The sequence below is a fragment of the Neopelma chrysocephalum genome, unplaced genomic scaffold (genome assembly GCF_003984885.1).
Source record: "Neopelma chrysocephalum unplaced genomic scaffold, ASM398488v2 Primary Assembly neopelma1_72, whole genome shotgun sequence".
Lineage (NCBI taxonomy): Eukaryota > Metazoa > Chordata > Aves > Passeriformes > Pipridae > Neopelma > Neopelma chrysocephalum.
In genome coordinates this window covers 5,633,763-5,660,659 of record NW_020897732.1, presented here as the reverse complement: position 1 = coordinate 5,660,659, position 26,897 = coordinate 5,633,763, and the positions used below count along the sequence as shown (strand labels likewise).

Here is a 26,897-nt window from a genome sequence, read left to right as displayed (position 1 = left end):
AGCTTTGCCAGAAAACTGTACAAGCACAGATAAATCTACTTGTAGTCCGGGTGACATTAAATTGAAAAGAAGGTAAAACAAATCAGTTTTTGTCTCTTATGGGTGTGTATCATAATAAATGCAACAAGACATTACAAGATTTGGTTTTGTTGATGTCGTTAGTAAATTGTTTGCAGTGATCTAAGAGAGATTCTGACAAATTTTATATTAAAACTACAAGGAATTGGTTCTCATTTGAGTGTTTGATGTGGAAAACCTATCTGTGCAATCTTTGAAAAGAGTGTATTGAAGTCCTTGCTGCTTCTGGGAACGATGGTGAAGAACAGACCACGAATCTACAACTTTAGTACAGAAAATAATGACATAAATAGCAAATGATTCATCTCGCCACGGTTGGCTGAGATTCTTGTACTGGAAAGAATTCAAATCTTCCTGGAGAATGTATGTGCTGGTTTAAAAGTTAACCAGCAAGGCAAAATGAACTCAATTCAAAAGAGAGATTTATAAGTCAGAATAACAATTTATTAAAATAATGCAATAAGTACAAGTATACAGACAGACAATTGGTTTTAACCCACAAAACCCAAATGTACAAACCCAGCACCCTGGGGTATGAACAAAAGTGGTGTACCTTGGCCCACCCCCCGAGTCCAAAGCAAAGGGAGAGGGGATAAAACCTGCTGGTGGGAGAGCTGCTGCAGTCTGGTCAGAAGTGGTGATTGCAGTCCAGTTGAGGGTGGTGGTCTCAGCCTGGTTGGGAGCAGCGGTGGTCTGCTGTCTTCCTCTGGGTCCCACGAGAGAGAGAGAGCCAAGGCTCTGAAACTCCCAGTTATATACTCTCCAGTTCAGGCGGGAGTGCTCAGTCCCTCCCTCAGAGTAGGGAATTCCATAAAAGGGCATGTGGATGCTCAGTCCCTCTTATCAGAGCGGGGAATTCCATATAAGGATATCAGAGCGGGGAATTCCATAAAAGGGTACAGGAACATCTTCCCACCTTGCAGGCCTCTACTGACAGCAGTTTTTGGGAAATGGCATGGAGGCTATAGAATACACAGTTTTGGGTTACACCCATCCAGGGATGAATTGGTCCCAGCCGTTCTAACCAGGACAATGTACTAAGACAAGGCTGTTTCTAGCTTTGCATCTTCTGTGAATCACTTCATATCTGCAAGTTTCTTTTCTAGGCTCCACAAAACCAGTGAGATATTGACAAATTGGATGGCTGACAGATTGAACAAATTCATGAAGGGGAATTCATAATTGAAAAAGAAGCCTTGAGGGAAATGGTTTGTGAACATAAGTAAAATTATATTTTGTCTTAATGCTGACTAAGATGAAATATGAAACACAAATTTGTAAAATCCTACTAAGGGCATGGGACTCATTGAAAAACCAGACAGCATGAGGACACTTTCAAAACAGACAGCTCCAACTGCCCAACAAGGCTAACAAAGGTCTGGAAGTGCCCTTTCCTTCCCCTAGCACTGCATGCACTCAGTAGCCATGATTTTGAAAATTATTTCTCCTTTTGGTAGCCACTCTTCTCACGTGGTGTGGAGTTTCAATCCGCTGCTTTGGACATGTAGCAATAAGGCTGCAGGGCCAGTATGCTTTATAAAGCTGGTCTAGACCTGGGTTAAAGAATGCAGGAGTAGTTTCTCAGCAAGGTAGAATGGAGTGAAATTCCTACAGGCATTTCTTACAATTCTACCTTGAGTATAAGAAAACTGAACTGAACACTGAGCTGGGTACAGCCTCTCTCCCCCCTCCCCAGATGTGGTTAAAGCAATAGTTCTTGGCTCCTGTAGCTTAGTTTCTTATGAAAAGTATATTTAAACATTCTTCCTTGTGGTTCTGCTTGGAAAGAGCTCTTCTAAATAAACTACAGCATTTTTTTTTAAATCTGATGACTGCCACAGTCAAGAAATCTGACTGACAAGGCAGGTGGTATGCTGGGTCTAGTGTGCATCTTTCACATCCCAAAGTCAATTACACTCTTATTTTCCTTCATACTGAATATGACTGCTGTGATCTAGGGGACTTATAAACCATGTTTCATGTTTGTAAAACACTGTGTCTGAGCAGGATTTAAAATATGGAAGACTTATCCATCATTTCAGATCCAAAGCAGATTAAGAAAATTATAACAAATTTAGCTGAGGAGCAGTTTAGTTTCAACCAGAGGTCTAAAAGACTTTTAGGTCAACTTCTTGACTTCTAATGTCAGGAGAGGATTACTTATTCTTTTCATATCAGAAAGGGGAAGAAGAAGTTGCTCAGCACAGAAATCTTAGCTGCATTTAGGCTCTGTGGTTGGAAAAGATCCATCAGAAAATCCTGTCTCCATGCCGCTGTCTTGCAATATTCACAACTGTCCCTATTGAATCTACCTAATGTAACTGTTGAAAGGAAGGAGTAAGACAAGCCTGAATGAATTATACATGCCTTCCCCCTCTGAGCTTATCCCCTCATTTCTACACTCGATCCACTGCTCCATGTGTCAGAGTGAAAATGCAGTTCATGGAAGCATCTCCACTGCTGACATCCTCATAAATACTGAGATGCCCCAGCTGAGGTGTGCTCGCAAAAGAAAGAAAGACCATCTACAACTGCTTCATGAAAGCACTAAAGATTTCCACATAGTATGTGTCAATCAGTTAAGTCCTAACAAGAGTGAGTATCAAATTTTGGCCCTGCTGATAAGTATAAGTATTTCCCAAGGCTAGAGCAGAGCAGAACTAAAATTACACATGCTCTGAGTTTGATTTTTCTTTTTATTGGAAAGGAAAAGGACTGAGATTTGCTTCTGTTGTCAGTCTAAAATAAGATTTATGATAGCCTTGTACAACAGGAACTTGGTGTTTCCAGAGTTAAGAAAGCAATTAATAAATAATACCATTTTTATTGATAAATAACACTCCCCTCCATCTAAAGAAAACACAAAATCAGAGGCCTGCATTTTGTCCTGTAAAGAAAGCAATGTAGGGACATATTTACAAATAAATCTTTAACTCTGTTGCCAATATTTTTTGTGTGAATTTACTTGAGGTGTAAATATTTAATGCTTCTTTTCACCGCATTACTATTTATTTTTCTGTGTGTGAGTAGTCATCCTTCAATATTGTGAACCAGGTAAATAATGTATTACTTAGTCATGAAAAATGCCAGAGGAAAATAAATGAGAGGATATCTTACCTTTGGTCATCACAATGCCTGCAAGAGTTTTGTGGCGTGCATGCATGGAAGTGAAATTGTCTGTCAGTTCCTGGAACTTCTGTGCAACCATTTGGTATACGGAGTCAGCAAAATCCTGAAAGACACAGTCAGAAAGAACTTTTTCACTTCTTTGATTGAGGAAACTGGGTGTTTCTGCAGATTATCCACCTGCTGCCAGCGGCTGAGAGGTCCTTTTTAGAATTAGACACCACCTACCTGAGCAAAGTTAAAGTGAGTGTCTCTCCTTGGACTACCTACAGCATCCTCAGAAATGGCCAAATTAACTGCACTACAGCTAAGAGACCCATATTGACTAGGGTGGGGGTAAAGGGAGAAGATTTCAAGGCTGACCTTTTTTCAGTCTCTTAAGACACTGGTCTAGGGTCACCTCAGAGGAACTTAAAGCACTTTATTATAGTGAGCCAAAGAGGTGGACGTGTGTCCTACCAAATGACTTATTTCTGTGAGCCCTCTGAAAATTTCCATTAGCCCACTGACACCTGAGACCTGAGCTGAGGCCTGGTTTATAGGTAAGGACAGCCTATTTATGCAATCAAGGTGACTTGACTCACAGCTACTATTAAGGTAAAGTGATCAGCTCAGGAATTTGTCAGAGGAGTACCGTGGTCTGTCCTGCTTCTACCTTGAGAGAGACTGGGAAGAAGGAAAGGGGAACCTCTGCCTGCACATCCTACCAAAGGTGTTGCTTGCAGTTCACAGTTATGCAGTAGTGCTGAGGGACTGGTCTGCCGTGTCTCCTCCAGAGCACAGCAGCTTTGTTGGAAAGATAGATTTTCCCATGGACTGGGCACTAGAGACTGTGTGGTCTGAACCCTCAGGTATGAGTGAGTTTAATCACCAGGGAGAGTCTTGGGAAGCTGGTTACTAAAGCAAAGCAGGTTGAAAAGTTCTAAAAAGTGAATTCTGAGGACTGTGTATGGATGAACAGGAACCTAAACCAGCTCTGGTGCTCCTGAGAACACCATGACTTGGAATGGTTCCCTGCTGCAATGTTTCATATCTTTTCATTTACTTAATCTCTGCACTTCGTTTGGCACTGTGCCTCTGGCATACATTAGAGATAAGTCAGTGGAACCCTCTTTGTGAGCATGAGTTGTTCTTAAAGTGCTTTGCAACTCTGAACATTAAAAAAATAGCATCCCAAGGATTTTTTTTTAAGCCATATGATTTCTTGTGGGGAACCAATCTGTAACTAAAAATCATTCTGGGAGCAGTTCCTGGGAGCTGGAGCTTACTCTGGAATGCTTACAGAGATCTCCTGGCATCCTGAAGTCTGGTTAGCCCCAGGTGATCGAGCCTTTGTTAGGAAAAGTGGCTTGACCAAGCAAGAATTCCAGTTTTTCTTCTGGTGTTGGGATATATTACCTGAGAGGAGGCTGTGGTAAAACAGGCCTCCTTGAGTTCAGCTGGTTTCTTTAAGTGGATTCATGGCACACACAGAGGAGATGTTGAGTCTGATACACAACTTCCCTAACCCTGAAACATCCACAGAAATGTGGAAATAAGGAAATGTATTTAAGAAGATCATATCCATTTTTTTACTCTGCAGACTGCTAATGGCAATGAAAGTATGTTGGGGAAAACACAGTATTTTAAATTGGGAGAACACACAGCTATTTTTCAGAGGAAAGCAGGTTGTAATTCACAAATATCAGCAATGTTACTGTCATTAAGTGCATCTGCAGGCTGTACACCATATGTTTCTACAGTTTGTTGTGGAAATTCAGTTTAATTTTAAACATTATTATGGCAAACGTAAAAAAATCTAATTAAATAAAACATAACAACAATTAGGCAACCCTCTTTTCATAAAACCTGGAATATTTTTTCTGTGTACAATCCTTGTAGGTGATTGCAATTTGCTCAAATACATAGATGATAGGATTTCTTTGACACAATAATTTGTCTTAGTTTTGCTAAATGTAGCTTTCCAAAATATTGTTCTGGGAACAAAACATTTGCCCAAAAAACAGTTTAATTTAACATGGAATAAAATATGCTGGTTTTTTTCAAAAGAAGAAGAGAGGCATATAAACACTTTCTGGGAGATTCATGCAAAATTCTACACTAGTATTCGATGAAAACTAAGCAAAATTATCAAGAACAGCTTGACAGTTCCTAAATGGAATTTCACTTTCACTGCATTTATACCTCTTCTAATCTAATTGTCCACAATCACTATGTGAGCAAGGTATTGTTAATACAGTGCTTCTGAAGGATGAATTTTGGGTCAATTCTCATTTGTCAAGCATCAAGGCACCCTTGTGATATAAATGCAATTATGGTTGCTTTACAGATGAATGAGTGAAGGCACTAAAAGGGTGAGGGACTGGTCCAGGGGAATAGCACGGAGCTGGGCACAGCCAGGTGTTCTGATTTTCTGATGCTCTGGTTAAGTGCTCAGCGCTGGAACACTGCCTGTCTTTCATAATATGAAAGTTTGTTTCTCAACTTGTTTTCCCTACTGAACAGTGACTTCATCCATAACGGAAAACTAAAGTGTGTTTGCAGAACTGATATAACTGGGCCCCATATGCTGGACTGAAAATCTGATCAGCTTTATTTAGACTAGAAAGAAAGAAAGATGAGGGGAAAAAATGAGTATGTCAATAAAAATATCTGCACCACCATTTAAAAAAAGAATCAAATCATAAATTTCATCTCCTGCAGTATAGGAGTCCAATCCATGCCTGCATTTCTAGAGTACCCTCCAAATCTGCATCCCAGGGCATTTTGCTCTCATTAAGAGTTAATTAGCTTAGAGGCACATACAATTCCTAAAAGAATCATTTTAAAAATGCTAAACAGAACAAATAACTTTTAACTTTGGATTTAGAAATCCCCACAGTCATGGCTTTCTTTACTTCATTTGGCAATGGGTTCCAAAGCCAGAGAGCAAAGAAACTCACTAAAGGCAAAATAACGACATGACTTCAGATAGCATTTAAGGACGATAAGAAATTCGGCATTTGCTGATCTCTAGGAGTGACCTGGGACATTAAAGAACAGCAAATCCATTAAATATGAAGCCTCTTAGCTAAAATAAGTCAGGCGAACAATTTTTTGTCTTGAATCCATTGTCTAAAAGGAAGCCAGTGAAACTAATAGAAGCAAAGGAGTGACATACATGAATATTGTAGGATGCTGGAAAAGCCACCAGAAACAGAAAGAGGTCATTTCCAGACTATCTTATTGCCCTAAATTTCCAAATGGATATTCCAAAGTAAAGTGGAAAGGGGGAAAAGGAGCAGTTTATTTTGCAGACAGAGAAAAATAAGAAGACAAGAGATCCATGGCTCAACCCTGAAGAGATTTGATGCCCTGAAGATTGATCCTTGTAGTGCAGCATTAATTTTGGGGCTTTGAACACTCTGGCCCTGAAAGCTGCCCTGGTGGCAGAGCTGAGTACGGTGTTAGGTTCCTTGCCTATACTTATACACACAGCACCCTGCCTTCCCCTCTAGTGCACACCAGAGCAGGTATTTGGCTCGACCTTGTTCTGTGCAATGAAATCAGTGACAGCATTTCTGCCTATTTAGAGCCTTTAGACTGGTTCTCCATGCTTCTGTGAAACACAGACTGGTTACAAATATATCTAATGCACACAGGAGAGATATGGTGGAGATAAGAGTCAGTACATTTACCCCTGCTCAATTTAGAACCACAGATTTGATTCCAGAGATTTTCTAGCTTTACTTTTAAACAATAATCCCAGACTACTAAAAGATACATATCCAGATAGTCATTCCTGATGGGATATAAACCATAAAAATCCAACTATTTACAGCTATTGTGAGCTTCACTGAATTTTCAGGATACAGGCTAGACTATGTTATCTGCTGTCAGAAATAACTTACAAACCATGCGCAAAAGGAGTGGTTCTTTTGTTCTATCAAAACAATCTCAGAGAAAAGTTGTGTTTGGTGAAATCACAGTTTTTACTGCCAGATATGAGTGAAAATAAAAGTCTCCATCTGGAGCAAGCACAAAAGCCAAATACATCTTGGCAGCTTCTGAACAGCTATTAGGTTGGTAGAAGACAAAGGGAAAATTTCTGAAGATCAGGGAAAAAGAAGAGTAGGAACTTTCCTTGTGAAAGGGTAGTTCAGTGTATGCAACTGCTCTGGTCACATAAGGGCAGAGAAATCACAGCTCAGGGCAGGGGGACAGGGGTGAAAAAAATTAAAAGATACAGTTAGAACTCTAAAAATTTTTGCTGGGATACGTGGCAGAATAGATACTCAAAAGCTGCTTGAGTGCTGAAATCAGGAGGGACTTCTGCTTAGGGCATTAATCCCCTTGGAAAACTGTGGTATGATACAAATCGCCACTGAAGCCAGTGGAAGTATTCCTGACTCTAGATGTTCCAGATAAGGCCCACGTGACAAGGATGGGAGCTCAAGCATGCCTATGCCCTGGCCAGGCAGGGTGAGCTCAGCCATACTGGTTTTGGGGGGGGTATTGGGAGTAAAAAACATGATTCTGGGGAAGAACTGACCTTCCAGGTGCTGAGTTATTTTCAAATCCCCTGCTTTGGTTTGCCTGCTATCTTACCTTTCACAGGTCCTCACATAGATTCTTCTGTACAAACAACATTTGTCTCAGAGAGAATTTCTTTGAGATCAAAACTTTGCTCAGTCTTGTGAATACAGTGAGTGATATGAGTAAGGCAAAGAAGATTGCTGGACCCCCACTGAGGGGCAAATCTGCCCTTGGTTGGACTCAAACCTTGCACATTGCCTAAATGTTTACTGCCACTGGTGGAAGCAAGTTTCTTGTTCAGGCAGCTGGCAGAAGAAAGAAAATGTAATGCTGTACTGTTCACTGTGAAAAAAGACAGAGATCCTGCAGTACTTAATGAACTATATTTTAACATATACAGGGAGGCTGGAAAAATGAAAAATAGATGTCATTACTATTAAAACTGCACTGTGCTGTCTGAAGTATTCATCTGTCCTTGATTACCATATCAAATTACTTGTGTTATTCACAAAGGAAAATCAAACTTTAGATCATACCATTACAGAACCAGAAACTTTTTAGTGATTTCTTGGCACTAATATTTCAAATGGTATAAATAATTAAATGTGTTCAAGTTTGCAATGGGAGTCTTCAGGGTAAAACTGACATTCAACAGGAATAGTAAGGATATTAAAATCAATAGATTATAAAGGAGAAAGCCTTTAGTAAACATTTCCTATTGAAATCCTGTCTTAGGGTTTATAGGGTTGAAATATCAAAAAGGTTAGATTTGCATATGGATGGGAAGAAATATTCAACTATACAGATATCACCAAGGGCTCTGTTTCTCCTGTCTTTCTAGTACTTTATTTTCCAGAATCTCACTGACATTTGGGGGGTAAATGTTGAACACAATGAATGAGGATCAGGTTGAATTAAGTTCACAACTCTCTTCACAGATAAAAGCAGATGCACACCTCGTTCTTTTTACTGTCTGAGGGGGAAACATGGACTCATTGACACCAGGAGTTTGTATTTTTTTCCTGCAGAGAACTCTCACTGTCTAACTGGGAGGGGAGGAAAACAGTGCACAGAGAAGATCAATCCGGAAGAGCTGCTTCTGGTCAGGGTGTGTAGCAAATTGCTACACAATATATTTTTTCCCAGGCTTGTAAATAAGTTTGCTGTAGCTAGTTGGAGATTCATTGCTAAGTGATTGTACCCTCAAGTCAATGAATTAGTCAGGCTCTTTCCAGGTACTACATCATCTTCAAGATGCAGCCTTGAGAAGAGAAATAGCCGAGGGTCATGGATTGCCCTCCACCATCAGTCTTCTGGCATCAATTTAGCACCAGGAAGTCCCCTAGCGTGGTGGAGAGGGCTGAAAAGAACGTAGGGGAATGGAGAGGCAGGGTGATCTGTGGAAGGAAGGAAGGAGGGTAGCAGGTCCCTGGCAGTGGGCTGCAGGCTGGGCTCAATCCTTGCCCTGCTTTGCCATGAGTCCGACTTCTCCAGAGGTAAAAAGGGGCAATTTTAACACACCTTTCAGGGACCTGTGAGGCAAATGGCATTGTCAGTGATGAGACTCTCCAAGCAGAGTCGCGCAAGGACTTCTGCAGCCAGACTGGCGGCTGCAGTCCACAGCCCATCATAACTCAGCCATCCTTCAGAATGTGCAGGCATTTGCAGAGTATTACTCAAAAACAAGGCACTGCCAGGGAATTCATCGTGGTGCTTTCCTTGAGATGTGCAGTAATTATTTCTCTCTGATCATAACTCCTACAGTATTGATCATTATGTCTGGTTTTGGCTTATCCCTCAAGGTCAGCATATATGGGCTTTGTTTTATCTTAGATGGACGTGATTTTATTTTGTCTGGTTATATGTTTCATTTTAGCTGACTGTGCTCATATTTCCTGTGTACATCCTGATTCAGAGAGGTCTTCTCATTCATGCTCCTCAGAGGGCATGGGGCACATGCTGCACAGGCTGCATGTGGCAGCAGCTGGGTGCACATTTCTACACTGAGCTTCTAATGAAAACTCCAATAATACACTTCTGACACTAAATATCCTCACAGTTTTCTTATCAAGATAGATGAGGAACATCAACTGGTCCTGTTGATTCAGTCAAAAGAACCACTTTCATCACTCTCCCCCATCTGTTCATAGTCCTATTACAAATGCTTTAGCTACATATGATGCTGAGCTACCACAATGAATTCTTTTTTTCTGTGATCATCAAATGTCCCAAATTTGCTCTGTGTCAGTGAAGGCTCCTCAGTGGCTTAGTTGACCTCGGCTGACTTGGCCAGCTTGTCCAGACTGTGCAATTGGCTCCTGGGCTCAGAGCGATTATTTGCTGCCTACTTCTCTCTCCTCCCTCACCTCGGCTGGAGGCTGATTGCTCTGCTAATTTCCCAGGCCCCACAAAACATATTTGCCTCCATGCAGTTGCTTCTATCATTAGTGATCATTTACTAAATATCACCAGTGTGCTGGCTGCTGTGAGGCATACTTAGAACATAGTCCCTGTGTGGCAGACAGAATGTTAAAATGCCCCAAAAGACCCAAGAATGGGAGTCAGAATAGAAAATTCCTTCTCTCACCCAGTTGTCTTTTGGGTTTCACAGCAAACTTAGGGGTTATGAAAATGATAGTACTGCCTGTGTAGGAGTTCGGAGGATACATCATGCGTGGAGAAATTAAGCTGAGACATAAGTGGAATGGGAGGATTAGTTAAGGTTCATCTTTGGTGAATCTTGGCATAAGATTTCCCAATGACTTCTTCAGGTTTTAGATTTGACCCTGTTTTAATGAATGTGAGGTCTGCTAAAAAACTTTTAATCAGATTTTGATGAACTGTGCATATACCAAGCATATGCTCCAGCAATGCTTAAAGGATGCAACAGGCTTCTCACTTGTGATGTTTCTTGAGTGGCTAAATGTCAGCTGAAAGCCCTCCTCTGCATCTGAAACTTTTTTACTAGGGATCACGAAAAAATATTTAAAATTTTGTTTTAAATATTTTTAGTGAGATTTTGAGCCATGACTGGCTAAGAGGTACTGTACCAAAGTTCATAAAATTTTTTCTTACAATATTGAATTTTTATATACAAATATCAAGTTTGAAATGGGGGACACTCCTCCCCCCTCAGCTTTTATTGGGGCATTTAGGGTGAGGAAGGGACAAATTTAGAAACCAATAGCTATGATGTAAGTTCGGCTATAATGAAAATATTTCTGAATTTGTACCTGTACTGCTATGCAATCTCTAAATGAAATTAATCAGTGTTAAATATCTCAAAAGAAATTTGTAGCAACAGTAGGAAGTATAAAGATCAAAGAGAAGTTTATTCTACAAGCTCAGTGAAAAAATTGGTCTGTTTTCTCAATATATCCTTTGACTACAGGGAATCAATCAAACAATATAATGTATCTTTTTATTTGTTTCAGAAACCCCTGGAGTGACTGAAAGAAAATAGAACACATAAAATAAGCATACTATTGAAAAAGGAAACGCTGTCAAATCCAAATGCCCCAGCTCCTCCAAAAAGTATGGTTTTCTATTTAGAAGGAAAACATTTTGTCTGTAGGTTTAATTAGAATCTTTAAATTCACATTAGTGTGCTAATGTTAGGATGCTAACATATGAGCCCCTCTATTTGAGGTTGATTCATTACTGCCTGCACTCATCTTGCTCTAAAAAGATGCTACCAATAAGTACCATTTCAATGAATTTAGAGTAAACAAGCTTTTCCACCACCATGAACAGTTGTTCCCCGAAGGAGGCCATGCTAGTTTTCCAGCTTTGCTCCTGCATACAGCTCTGCATTTGTCGCTCTGGTAATGAAGAATGTCCATACCAATTTTGCAGAATCATTCCTGAAGTCAATACTGCACCTGCTAACAAACACCAGAAAGGAGGGGTTGTTTGTTTGTTTTTTTTCTTTTCTTTTACTGATTGTTAATCCAGAAGCCTTCTTCCTACAGAGGCACACATAAGGTTGGTTGCAAGTGCTGAATAATTCAAAAAATGAAGTAGTGTTCGCTTTACAGCCTTATGCCTACTTTAGGACAAGCCTCAGGTGTCAAGCTGTTGTACACTACAGATATTAAATTAGCACTAATGTGTTTTCTTTAACTAGATAAAAGCTCTGTAAAGCCACCAGTGTCTAGGAACAGCTAACTCTGTAAAAAGGGTTTTATGGTCTCTATGAAAAACTAGATTTTAGATTCATATTATGAGATGTCTCTTTTTAATATAATCATCTGAGAAATATAATTTCAGTTTTCAGTTTCCTTGCTTTATCTTTCTTAGGTGCATGAAAATGAATATCCTTTGGAAACTGATGGTGTCAAAACCCTTGTCACATACAATTCTCTTGTCTGTTTGAGGTCCAGTCTTTTCCCAAAGCCTAACCAGTTAGCAGCTCTGGGGTAAATGCTCAAAGCAGGGAGAGAACAGTGTTTGCTCAAATCCCTTGAGCATCACTTTGAAAATCTATGCCTGTGTGTTTATGGTTCTCATTAAGGGTCTGCGCTATTAAACTCCTTTCCCGTCACACATATGCTTTGTTAGACAAAGCAGGGTGCAGGCAGTGTCCAAAACAAGTTTAATCTATTCTGAACTGCTGATCCCAGCAAGGCACAGCACCACTCAACTTTCTGAATCACTGCAGAGCAAGGCATATAATACATTGTGTGGCAATTACTATACAGACATTGGAATTTTTTCCTTTCCTGTTGTAAAAGATCTTGCTGTCATTTGCTGTAAGGATTCTCAAAATCTGGCTGTAATCTTTCCTTTGGCTGAGAGAGGTGGTAAAGGAAACTACATTTCACATTACCTCATCCTTCTCTGGGCTTCTTCTCAAATGTGTAATTAGCCGGGACAGTTCTTGTCATCTGCAGTGGCTTTGTGCTAGGAGAGGCAGAACCATGATTTCACCTGAATCCCAATTGCCACTCAGGCACCCACAGAGCCATTTGGGACTGGTGTATGCCTGGGGCTGGAGTTAAAGCAGTCCCTCCCCAATTTACTGTCGCTAACTGGATAAACAATAGCAATTAAAATAACATTGCTGAAATTAGGAAAGAGTTTTCATATTTTTACGTCTGCCAAGAATCTGCGTCTGAAGCTAAAAATTCAGCATTAGTTTTAGCCCATGTTCTAAAAACCAAATATCCCTGTCCCCTCACCTTCCCCTCTATCTCAATGCAGTTTAGCTACAAATTGACCAAACCCTGTAAAATTTATGTTGGATAGGTAAATATACTTATTCCTATATAATTAATAATTAAATTGAGAGACAATCTGCTTCAATATTTTGCCCAGCTAAGTCAGTGTCAAAGACAAGAAATAGAATATGCAATTCTTACCTTACAGATTAGAAAAAAAAAGGCTAATACAGATATGAATACATTCCTTTCGCCAGCACACCGTACTTGAGGAAGGATACCTCAAAGCATCTCTAGGGCGTCTGGCATTACACCTCTGGGCTCCTTTTTACAGCTGTGGGATAAGAAAAAATCTCCAAAATTTCACAAAAAGAGGAATACTTCATACCCAACTCTCAGAATATATAAAACTATCTCACCAACCTGTGTTTTTAAGGTAATCGCTAGTTGTTAGCTGACTTGTTAAGCTGCACATAACCTAAAGAGCACTCTAATAAATTACTTCTGTCATGTTTCTCTCTCCTGCCCTGTTCATGGGGATCCTCAGCCAGAAGGAGCTGCCACACAAGCCTTATGCTACCCTTTTCAGTCTACGAAACTGTCCTGCCAAAACCTGGGCAGGGAGGGTGTAGCACACAAGGGATACACAAAATTCTTGGACTCAAAAATTGATTAATATGGACAGCAAGGTAAAATATTCTGCTTGGAGATCCTGAAAATGATAAAAGCAAAGAAATGAAGGATATCAAGGCTGTCTGCCATTACACCTTTGTCTTCTTGTCTTTCTTTGTCCCTTCTTCTCCAGTGATTGTGTTGTTTAACTATTTCCCTCACCTCTTCTGTACTTTGTGTCTGTACTTTGCCTCACAGAAGCATTGTTTAAGTGGTCTGGAAATGCAGACAAACTATTATACGAATAGAAGTCTGTCCAGTTTCTGATAACACCAAAACTAATTTATTTTTTGTTTATACTCCACTACCTTTGACAAAGCTTCCTCTAGAGATTTATATCTCCATCCTTACTGCCTTCCAACTGTTTGTCATTTTTTTTGTTTTGTAACTGACAAAAGGAAAAAAAAATATCTGACATCAACCTTGGAAGAGGTACTGAGTACAGAAGTGGGTTTTTTTCAGACGTGATAAAATCTTGCCTAAAACCATGTCCAACCTTTTCAGCAGAAAGTCCAGATGGCTTTGCAGCCTGTACAACAGACTTTATTCACTGATGCTTCTCTAAGTGTCAGCAGGGTGTTGTCTTCCAGAACTAGCAAATGTGCAATGAAAGGCAGCTCTGAGGGGAGAAATAAACACAAACAAAAAAACCTCCTCACTTAAACACCCCTGCCTCCCCCCCAAAGCCAAATTAATCTGATAATTTCTGCACGGATCTGGATGAAAATTCCCCCTGGGTGGAGAAAGGCTTTGCAAACAACTGGAGGTGAAAGGGATGGAGGTGAGGTCCAGGCAGCTCCAGGGTGAGCAGTGATTTAGACACTCACTGCTGCTCTCGGTTGCCCTTGCCTGCATTGCAAATACTTCAGCTACAGGATCAGGACCCTTCCCAAGACTGTATATAGCTTCAAGCTGCAGCACCTCATTTCACTATGGTCAAATTAGCACAAAGAAGCATTTATGAGTGTGACAGGAAGGCAGGGATGGGTGTGGGTGAAAGCTCAGGGATTTGGGATGAGTTTCTGCCCCTTTGCCTAGATCCCCTGCAGCTTGATGATGCCAGGTATGGCCTCAACCCTGCCTCAGTTTCCATCTTGTAAAATGGAAACACTTTGGGGGAGTCATATATCTGGCTTCTTTTATATAGGTGGGGGTCAAAGCACTGTTTTACTTCAATTTGTCTCCCAGCTCTGTCCTGCCCACCTCTCCACTCTGCATAGCATCTGTCTTTAGATCTAGACAGTATGGGAGGATGAGTGGAAAAACAGGTCTGCTATGGCCAGCACTGGCCCTGTGGCCATGCCGAGCCCTGATAACAGCTGGATCCTGCACTCAGCATCACGAGCATGGACGGTGTCTGCCTGATCTACACCAGGAAAAAAACTGCCCATTCTTGGTAACACTTCTGAGTCCTCCAAGGGAATCAGGCAGAATAAAAAGCTCCAACCAATATGAAGCTCATGCAGCTGTTGTCATTGTAACCATCACCTGTGTGATACTGGTGGCAATGGTTAACACTGCAGCTACTTCGTTGGTGTTCCCAATTCTATTAGAACTGTGTAGCTCTGTGGTTGGCAGCAATCTTGCTCCATGTCTGTGCAGATTTTATCCCAACATGGGCGTGCTCCTGGACCAGTCTACCTTGGTATAACTGCAATGCAAATAATAAGTGATAGCAACAGTGGGGTAAATTCTCAGAAGAGAAAAGGAAAAAAAAAAGAACACAGGAAAAAAAAAAAGGTAAAAGAAAAAAGAAAGAAACCTGGTGCACAAAAAGCCTCTCCAGCACGTCTCCAGTTTTGTTTCTTGTTGACACACTGTTCTCATTCTGAGCTGACAGCTGTGGTCCAGCCTTTGTCAGGTAATTAATCTGGGTAGTTCATTTTCACAGGTGAGTAGCAGGTTGGCACAGTCTCCTCTAGCAGTGGTTTGGGGGTTTGTTTTTTTTCTCTCTTCAGCGCAGCATAGCTATGAAAGCGTGTGTGCATCTGTGTGTGAATATGGCACAAAACACACTCCCAGACCTGGCCAGTCATTTTCTCCTTCCTCCCTGCAGAGTTATATGCTGCTGGTATAACTCCTGTGCTTTGCAGGGTGAATGGAAGGAAACCTCGGACAGGAATTTAAAAGCATCAGACTTGCTCTCATTGTTTACAACTGACAAAACATTAAAAGCCCTGAGTTCCTTTGCCAAGCTTGAGCACCGCTGGTCTGATTCACACAAGAACTTCTGTGTCTGTTTAGAAATGTAACTGATTAACAATAAGAAAAAGAGACCATGAGAGACAGAAAGAAAAGCCATCATATCTCTTGGCGGGGAAATGGAGGGTGACCTACTGCATTTTAACATTTGGTTAGTTGTGAAGTAATGCAGTAATAATAATATTTTGCCCATACAGCAGTGAGCTAAATTGACCACATTTTCTTTTTTGAATGCAGACAGTGCGCTGCAAGGTCACTGAGCTGGGAAATGTGATTCTATGGTCTAGGGCCAAAGTGCCAAAGCATCCTTTCACTGAAGCCATACACCTTCAAGCCATCCCTGAGCTTCACAGAGCCACTTTCTCTGTTTGATGGTTTCCTGTCACTTCCACATTGTGCCCCAAAACATCTATCTTGACAAATGGTTGTGTAATACATGACTGGGCAACGCAATTGTACCTCAGCATCTCTGTCCCCCCCAGCCAACATGGGCTTTCTTTATTTCTTCTTCCTTATATTCCTTCTCCGTCAGATTTCTTCTTCCTTCTTCTTATAATCCAGTATGTTCGTAAAACCTAACCTGCATATTACTCCTTTTTAACTACATCCTGGGGTATTGCACCCCTCTGTTTCCAGAGGCAGTCAAGGGATGTTTTGATTGAGATTGTGCTGTGAAAGGATGCATTTTATGTCACACATTTTTGTCTCCTTGATTAGTAATACAAACAGCTGGGTGAACTGTAAAGTGTCTCTGTCGAGGATAACAAGCTTTAGTCCCAAGGGGCTGAGTGTCCTGACGGAAAGCAGTACAGTGGTCCCTAGGCAGTTGCCTATGCTGGGAGGGGCTTGTTAGGAGAGATGGATTTAGGAAACTGAGCACTCTTCACCCTTTTTTGAATGTTTGGGGTAGTTATTTCTAGGTGAACATTCCAGAAGCCACCCTCATTTCCAGTGGTCGGCCCACAGAGTCATCCAAGAACCCTGAGCAATGGCCATGTTTTGGTCATCTGTTCCCATAAGAGTATTTCTCCCCCTGACTGTATGGAGAGCCCTGATCTACTGACTCAGCAGCAGACTAAATTGTTTGTCTACCCCTTCAGTTTGAGTGGTCTAGTAATAGTGAATAGGTACCAGTAAGAGATCAGAATAAATTTATTTCCTTAAACCAGAAAATGGAATAAAATCCCCTCACCTAAACCTGGTTTAGCTCTACATTCATCATGTTGCCATGCTTTTGTAGTGAAATGTTCAGATCCTATTGAAATGTCCTAGATATTAATTTTCATTTCCAATAACAAGAGTCCTGTCCACTTAACATTGTCCTTGGAACACAGTAAAAATATATTTCAGCAGCTAATGAGATTATCACAGACCCTGTGACCTGAAAAACAAACAGAATAAGAAAGGTTTACCCTTGCTGGCTAAAATGATGTGGTGCAGCTGTATTTTGTCACTTACTTATATATATATATATATATACATACATGCATATGTCATGCCAAATTGTAGATTGCCATCTTATATATATTAAGGTGGTTAAGGAGGCTTTTTATAGATGACATTTTCACCACATCTCAACAACTGTTTTGCTAAAATCTATGCCATGTATCATGTATTTTGTGATTTCTTTAGCACATATAGGGTTTAACTGTTGGCAGACTAACACTTACCAGCTTCTAACAGAGATGTTACCATTTTTTTTCTGTCCAAACTTTCACATCTCAGGTTTTACTATTTGTATTTTATCCTTAACATTTTGTCCAGCTAGAACTAAAAAAAACCCCACAGAACAAACTCTCATCGAAGAGGAACAAAGATGTTTTTCAAGGCAAGGATGATGACAAATCTCTCATGGTACAAAACTGGGGGAAATCACTGTCATTTCAAAATGCATTGTCATACCAAAGAATAGGGCAAAACCTGAGCTTCCCTGTTTTTTTTTAAGTATCAGACTTATATAGGTAGATGGTTGGAGGCTTTTAAAGAGCTCATTCTCCTTGCAGGCCCAAACTAGATGTAAGTTTGTCCTTTTATGTTATGTCATGCCAAGGACGTTAGGCATCCAATGCTTTTTGGTATAGACATGACAGACCTGGACAGAAGCTGAGACCCTTTTGTTGAAAGAGCTATGGAATCCCTCTACCTCAGGTCCTCTACCTGCATTTATCTGCCTGCAATACACCAAAGATCACGTCTCTCATGGACTCAGTAAGTAAATCTATGGGACAAACCGAAGCATTGTGATTGAAGTGTTGGCAACATGGGACCGCTCATCTGCATCAGAGACAAAAATGAACATTTATTTCCTTTGCAGGTGAAATTCAGCTATAAACCCAGTAATACAACGTGTTCAAAACCAATGGGAGACGACATCCCAATCCCATTCTTTTATCTCTATCCCCCTGTATTTAAAATAAATGGGCTATGGTGCTAATTTTGCCTTCTTCATTGCCCTGCCAGGAAGGCAGGGGGCTGCATGGGCTGCCACAGGTTACAGGAAGGAGAACAACTACTTTCCACCACATAGCTCCAGCAGCAGCCACTTGCTTTGTATACTGTCTGATAGAAAATCATCAACCATGAGCTCTCCGGGGAGTTACACAGCTGTCCTACCAGAAACACAGAAGAAATCAACTTGTCCACCACTGGTCAGAGGCAGCTCCTCAGTAACATTACTTGGGCGTGAACCTCCATCACAGCCAGGAACAGCAGTGCCATTAAGGACTATTTGTTTTAAGGAGAAAATGGCCTTATGGAGACCATAGGCTGATTCTGGTTCTAGTTCAGTGCCTGCCAAGGCTGAAATGCTTTTGCAGCTTGCAGCAGCTTCACAGGTATATATGGAAGTGTTTCAAGGCCAGGTTGGATAGAGCTCTGAGCAACCTGGCCCAGTGGGTGGCATTTCTGTCCATGGTGGGGAGGTTGGAACTAGATGATCCTTAAGGTTTCTTCCATCCAAAACCATTCTATGATTCTACAATTCTACATAATGCAGAATAAGGGAGAAGGAACCCTCTTAGCTTGTGATCTTGTTTTATTCCCTGGAAAGTGGAGGATCCAGAAACATTCATACCATAAACCTTTCTAAAAATCTCTTAAGAGATTAACAAAGTCAAGAAACACAACACAACCCACACTGAGAATTTTAGTTTAGAAAGCCTCAAATGTAAAACCCAGCTCCAAAGGCACAGACTACCATAAAATAAAGAAGAAATAAATAATTATTAATGACTGGTGCATGTTCATACCAAGTTTGGCAAAGGAACTGCAGGTGCTGAGGTCCTCAGTTAGTAAGGATAGGGTGAGCTACCTTCATTTTCATGTGGCAAGCCCAATTGTACGTGGCTGCGACTGCCACCCAACATGCTTTAATTTTAGTGCTGAAGCACTTCTAGAACCAACTTCTAAATCCACTATCAACAATAATTTCAGAAAAGTGATGTTTTTTTTCCCTTCCCCCGCCCCCCCAAACCCTTCTTGCCAGAGTGTAGTTGTGTTACATATGGAAACAATTCAGAATCGGAGTCAAAGCTTGGAGAAATCCATAGAAACTTTTACCTTTGCTAAAGCAGGCTTTGGTTTGGACTTTCTGTGTTTTTAAAAGTGGAACATTTCTGTTATTTTATGAATTGAGCTTTTTCTGCAAAGCTTTTAAAAAAATTTGCTTGTGCATTTAATTTCAGTCTACAGCTGGAGAAATTTGGAATAGCTAATGGCTATCAGCAATGCCTACCAATACATTTTTTCGGGCCAACTGGCATTGATGAATACTTGTAGCATGTCTTTTGCTAACTAGTATTATTTCTGAAAATCTCAATGACTAAAAATCAGTCACTCAGAACTTACTGCAGGGGATTGCAAATAGCAGCTCTCAATTACAGATTGCAGGCAGACTATAAACCACCATATGAAACAAGGGATGGGATACTGAAGCAGACTCACTCAAGAAGAAAAAAATTCACAAATGTCTCTTGCAAAAAAGCAAGTGGAGATGCCAATAGTCCTTGTCCCCTACCTCTAACTCCAGATTTCTCCATTCTTTCTCATGAACTACTTGCTTGTTTCTTCCTCTTCAACTTTTCACTGTTTCTTCTGAATAACACTGATGCTTTTTACCATGGTTTATCTTGTTATTCCACACTAGTTTCTTCCCCTTGTACTCTCCAGATGTGCCTTTTAATTTCTTTTTTCTTCTGCTACCATTTCTAGTCTGCTTAGAGTAGAGAAGGATCCTGAGCATTACAGGTACCTGGCAGAAGGGCATGAGAAGGGAAGACTATGGTGCTGGATCCAGGTGGTACAAATTAAATTTGGACTTGCCACACATCGGGCCAAGACGATGCCCAGTGCATACTCTGGAGAATGTGATCATCCCTGCCACCAGCCTGGCTTTGGATCAGGTACTGGATGAGGAGGGACAGCACATAACAGGAATTAAGCTCATTTCCTGCAGTGACATTTCAGTTTTACCCCAGTTTCAGAGCCAGCCCAGACTTCCTCACCACCATCCACTGGTGGAATAAGAGAGCAGAAAAATAGACCAGCAGCAGTAAAGTCCCTGGGTCTTTTCTCTTTTCATGCTAGAGAAAGTTAGCTAGAAACCAGGAAATCACTGCTTTGTGTTTAACAAAAATAGCAAAATTCTGTCCTAAAACCTTCGTATCATACTTTTTGCCGGACACAAGGAGGAACTTTCAATCGTATCTGAAGATTAATAAGAATGAAAAGTCATGAAGCCCTAGATAAGTGATGTACACATGGGTTAAATAGCTGGATGGAGGCAAAGGTGCTTTCTTTGGTGAGAAATGCTGCAAAAAAAGCCAAGCATCTAAGACTACACGACTATACAGATTTTACTGCAAGTGTTTTTAGCTTACTAAGACCCTGTTTTTACTCTGCTCGGAGGAGTGCTTAGTTGAGCAGCGGGGGGGATAACTGTACCAACTCCAAAGTGAATAAAGGTACTCAGAACCCCAGCACGGACATACTGATTTCACAGGCAAGGAAGTGCACATGTGCCGAATAATAGAAGTTTGGCAGCGGCTGGGAAATGGCCCTGCTCTGCTGCACAGATTCTCTTGGATCTGTGGGCACATCCCATCACGTAGGCTCTGTTCTCCCACCCCTTGCTGCAGATCTGGGCACGCACTACAGCTGGGTGAGCGCAAAGCATCCCGGGTGTCACTGCTGCCAGGGCCAGTGTTTCCTACGCCTCCCAGCAAGCCATACATCATCAAATATTGATATGGTTCCAGTAGGCTGCCATTCCTGACATTTGATATATAGCTTTAGGTGCTCTTGCTTTAATTCTAAGAAGTCAATGAGGGATCAGAGGAAATGTCGTATTTATCCTGTGCAGGGTGCAGTGTGACACGTAGCAGACCGTCGAGGGAGAAACTACAGGGCTGCCAAATTCCCACTGGCTCTTTCCTTGGTGTCACCCAGTTAAGAGGATGAAGGCCAGATTTTTAGTCAGCAAGTGAATACTGCAACCTGCTCTCTAACATTTCAAATATTTATCATGTTAAATATCAACTTGGAGAATATTGCATTCGTTTAAGCTTTTCACGTTCCAATGATTTTTTATTATTTCCATCGACAGAAAATAAATGAAGAAAATGTTTCAGACTGTACATGAAAGCATGTAAAAATCAGTAACTGGATTTTAAAAGATCTAGAATGTCTTGAATACATTCATTTTTCAAACATTTTTCTCTGATCTTTAAATAGCTTTTCTTGGAGCATAACATTATTTTGAAAAGTCAAATACAGAGCATTAAGGGTATAATTACCATTTTAATTATAACTCAATCATCCTATCTACTTTGCATAGAAATTACAGCTTTTATGTCAGGATTTTGGGTACTTACAAACATTCAGGAGTAATTAATGCTAGAGAATTTCACTGTATATGAACTTTACTTTGTACCACTTATTTCAACTGGGCTTCATTCAAAATGTGTAAATATATTGAACTTTATATTCATGATTTTCAAGCAAAAAATATTTCTCCATAAATACCTCTAAAACTAAGACAAAAAAAACTTTACATTCTTGAAAATTAAATGTATTTCCCTCCCTCTTCAAATGTGATTGATTCATGTAAACATGGCCTGATGAAATTCAAGTGACAGTAATGAAAAACTCCCACTAATCACTCAGTGACCAGACTCACGGAGCATTCCTGATAATTTTGCAAATATTTCTGGAAGGTATTTAAAATTCAAAATTTTATTTCCAGACAGCTCTAATATCTATTTTTCCAGTTTGAGATTTTATTTAAAAAATCTATTTTAAAAGATTTATTTTAGAAAATGAGTTTACCTCACAAGTTTGCATTGCATCCCTCTTCAATTACAAGCATAGGCATGGGGGTGTGTGTACATGTGAAATTCAGCACAATCAATTACAGTAAAGCTGCTTTTCATATGGTTAACACCATGATATTAGATTTAAGGCATTTCTCCCTGTCAGTGTTGAAATAGAAAATATTTCATGGATATAAGGACATAAAATGATCCTCCATTTACAAATGGACCTTGTTTCTTACTTTACTGACTTTTTGTCCATTCCACACATCACAAAAGACTATTCTGTGCATTTCTATCCCCCTCCACATGTTGTGTTTTGCAGTGTGCTGGACTGGTAGATGCCTTTTTTTCTTTCCTTTAAAAGCATGATAAAGCCGCAGAAATTTTACAGACTCCTGTGAGACTACCTCACAGAACATGTCCCTCTGTCTTTGTTTGGACATTAATGCTATCATGACTCTTTCTGTGCTCATTTATCATTTCTTGGCTCAAGTATTTTTGGGGAGGAAAAGGACTATTCTCCTGACAACAAAGCTCTGGCTCAAGCTGCAGTGCTTCACCTCCCAGAAGTAGCTGTCTTTGTGTGGTGCAGTGGCTCTTCTGCACCACGGAATTGCTTTTGCCTTCAGTGAAAGCCTTGCATGAAAGCCCAGGCCAAATCAAACCCGTCATCTGGGAAGTGCTGCGGGATCTGGAGGAAAGATTCATGATGCTTATTATCAGCTGGCACTTAAGACAGATGTCTTAACACTCTCAGTTGTGGAGCTACAAGTAGGTTACACCTGAAATGCATATGATTAAAGCATTTATGCCAAGTCACATTGTGCATTCTGCATATATATGTGTAAATAGCTCAAACTTTTTTGATGGATGAATGAAAAATATTTTATTATGCCCATCAACAGCATAAAGTGAAGGTGAATAGATTTTACACTTGGACTGCTCCATGTTCTTGACAGTTTTGTAAGCAGCCCTCTCAATCTCTCAATGTCCCTAATCTTTGCCAGATAAAACTAGAATCCTGATGAAATTTTCATACTGGTATCTCAAAATAAAATAAAAAGAGAGAGGATGTGAAATGGGAGGCAGAAAACAGATTTTATCAGAATCAGTCAGCTGGCCTGACTTGGTGTTGACCTGCACCTCATGTAGTCACTTACCCCAGGGCTAGAGAATTTCAAACTGCCTGGTACCAGGGAAGAATTCAGAAATGTCTAAACCCATTGATTTCCTATCAACTTGAGTCTTGTCCACACAGGAAACTTGCACCTGCTGAATTTAAATCAGCTGCTAATCTCTGTGTGGAGCTAAACTGGTGTAAGCCCATGTGAGGCCATGTTATTGTCATGTACTTACAAACCAGCAGGGAGACGTGAATGGAAGCTCTTTCCTGCCTCCCTATCTCATTTTTAAGCAAGAGTCAATCCTAATTTCACCTTCAGGCTCAGGAAAGCAGGAGTTGAGCTGACAAGGCTCAGCCCAGGGGATGACTCTAGTTATGCTGCTGAACAGGTTTCTGTGTGTTTGAGCACTAATGTGACTGGTGAAGCAGAGCCCGCTGCCCAGTCGAAGCTCTCCCAGTACACAGGGAGTGGGCACCCTCCAGGCACAAAACTGCTTTCTGTCCTATTCCTGTTGCTGCATACTGATGCTGCTGATCCAGCCCATTATGGGCAATAGGAACAAGCCCTGACTAAATCCAGATGGCTGAAACCAAGCAGCACAGCCTTAGCTAGGGCATTCCATTCAGTCAGAAACAGGGATGGGCTTAGTCAGGGTCCTGGCAGAGCCTGTCCAATGTATATTGCTGTCCTGACAGGAAAGAGCTGGGTTGGAGTCTGATTTATCTGATGGTTGTGGTAGGATCCTGTTCCTACTGAGGAGCTGATTGCTGCCATATCCACAGCCAGGGCCCTACGTGCAGCCCACCATGGGACCACACAGCCAGGACCTTCTGGACATGGGGAGCCAGGGGGAACTGCATTCCCAGTCAGCTGTATGTGGTGCCAAAGAGCTGCCTGAACAATTGGTGGGCTCTGTGTTGGAAATATGCTTAAAAGCACATTTTTCCTCCCTGGAGCTACACTGTGTGGGTCATAATGGGAGATGGAGTGATGGTCAGGCCTCCTCTACCAGAGCCAACCATGCTGACTGGAGACAGCCTGTCCCCAGCGGCTCCTCAGCAGTGCCCAGCTCTGCTGGCAGCAGGATCCAGTCCTTGTCCTAAAGCACAGGCTTTAGTCACCTCTACTGTGGGCACTAGTCTAATACTTCGTCTCTTGTGGGTTTCGGTGCACCCTGCTGTGTGTCTCAGCAGGAACAGGTTGTGTTTTATTTTTTTCCTCATTGAGTGGACACTGTTTCGTTAATCTATTGTGTCAGTACTGGGTTTAAAATAGGTAGATCTGCTCATCTGCATTACAGGTCTGCTGCTGATCTCCTAATGAAACAAAACACCTTGAAGTTGGCCTTTGAAATACCAGGGATCCCTGAGTTTTTGTATTGTATTTGAATATTTATGCACTGTGAAAAACTAGGCACTTTTCTAAATAAATTAAGCTGTTCATCTGAGTGGGTTTATTCTAACAATTCAGAGTTATAATAATTTCTCAATAAATGTTAGCAAAATCTCAACTTCCTCAGATCTCAGTTCTTTACTGCAGTAATGAAAGAGCAATACTAGAAAGCATCTGAAATAATTAATTTTTATTTTTATGTCCCTATCCTGTAAATTTTAAAAGGGCTGGGTTCAGCCCTCAAAGTGCATTAAAAAAATATTTTCCCCCAAACAAGCCTGGACTGCAAATGATCCCTTATCTCGAGACTCATGTAGAAAACAGGATTTATAGTGAAAATACTAGGTCAGCATAAACCATAATGGTACTGTAATGATGGTGAACACTGGATTGGTTATTTCAGTTTGCTTCCTATAGGAGGAAAAAAAAAAGAGGCATATATCCTTACCTAAAGAAAAATGACTGTAGAACAAGCAATAATTCTTACATTCTGTTTTGGTAATACCTTCAATTTAACAGCTGTCTGTGAGAAGGAGTTTTTCACAATGAGTTATTTAGTCACTATGCCATCTAGGGTATAACTGTCATTCTGAAGGGAACATCCACGCTATGATTTGCTGTCAGTCTGTTGTACACTGTAAGTCCATTCATTTTTTTCCTTAACAGGTGAAGATAATGATGAGATACACAGTAAAAGATAGATGATAAAAACAATTCTTTAAGGAAAAAAAAAACAGACAGAAGGGGTTTGGCAGAAAAATATGATAAAATGTTCCATTCTTCCTTTTAAAGTACTATAATAAAACATGTCTGAGGTGAAGTACAGATAACAAAACAGCAGAGCATGGGTCTGCAATCCCAGCATGATATCGCATAAAGAGCAATCATGAAGCATTCCTATCACAGTTGCCTGTCACACATTATTAACAAGAGTGTTTAGGACTATTGAATAATCATGCTAAAGGGACATGATCAACTTTCAAAAAAGGTGCTATATTTGTATCAGTTGTATTTGACTTGACAGAATTAATAGTAATATCAAACCTGAAGATTTTAAAGTCAGAAGGGGCTGTTTTGATCTCCTCAACCGGCTTCCAGCACAACACTGACCATGGAAGTGTTGTAATGGTTTTTCCTGAAATTAGCTCAGTAACTTGCCACTCAGAGGAAAACCAAATCAAAATTACCCTGCTCATGGTAACTGATAGAGGTTCCTGAAGATTAGAGGAGAGCAAATCTCACTCCTATCTTCAAGAAGTAAAAGAAGGAAGAACATGGGAATCACTGGCCTTATGAAGTTCAACTAGGAGATATGTGAAGTCCTGCACTGGGGGAGCAACAACCCCAGGCACTCAGACGGGCTGGGGGCTGACCTGTTGGAACGTAGATTTGCTGAGAAGGACTTGGGGTCCTGGTGGACAATGTGACTTCATGGAAAAGAAGGCAAACAGCCTCCTGAGCTGCATTAGAAAGAGAGTTGCTCAGCATTGGTGAGGTCCATCTGGTTTGCTGCGTCTGGTGCTGGGCCCCCCAGTAAAAGGGAGAGATGAACATACTGGACTGAGTCCAACAAAGGGCCTTGATGAAGAGACTGGAGCATCTCTCATATGAAGAGTGGCTGCAAGAGGTGGATTGTCCATCCTGGAGAACAGAAGGCTTAGGGGGATCTCATTAATATGTAGAAATATTAATGGGAGGAAATGAAGACAAGGGAGTCAGACTTCTTGATATTTCTCAACAACAGGACAATGGCAATGGGCACAAATTACAATGTTAAATCCAGTCTGAATGCAAGAAGATTTTTTTTTTTGTTCTCTCTTCTTCTGTTGAGGATGGTCAAACACTGGAACAGGCTATGCAGAGAAGCTGAGGAGTCTCCATTTGTTATCATACTCAAAACCACAACTGGATATGGTCCTGGACAGCCTTCTGTAGCTGGTCCTGCTTGAGCAGGGGCTGGACTAGATGACTTCCAGAGATTCCTTCCAACCTCAACTATTCTGTGACTCCATTTATGAAAAACTTTTACGATCAGCTTCATAAGGAAGCTGAACATGAGCCAGCAGTGGGCCCAGGTGGCCAAGAAGGCCAGTGGCATCCTGACCTGGATCAGGAACAGCGTGGCCAGCAGGACCAGGGAAGTGATTCTTCCCCTGTACTCAGCACTGGTGAGGCCACACCTCGAGTGCTGTGTCTAGTTCTGGGCCCCTCAGTTCAGGAAGGACATTGAGGTGCTGGAGCAGGTCTGGAGAAGAGCAATGAGGCTGGGGAAGGGACTCGAGCACAAGTCCTATGAGAAGAGGCTGAGGGAGCTGGGG

The 26,897-nt window shown here is 41.0% G+C and overlaps 1 protein-coding gene across 1 annotated transcript in view; it reads right to left on the bottom strand.

Annotated features, from left to right (window-relative positions):
• The window catches only part of ADARB2 (adenosine deaminase, RNA specific B2 (inactive)), a 304,235-nt gene that overhangs the window by 57,387 nt on the left and 219,951 nt on the right, over positions 1-26,897 (bottom strand). The window contains exon 4 of the mRNA XM_027686967.1: positions 3,196-3,310. Coding sequence (XP_027542768.1) covers positions 3,196-3,310 — 115 coding nt within the window. The remainder of the gene's footprint in view (positions 1-3,195; positions 3,311-26,897) is intronic.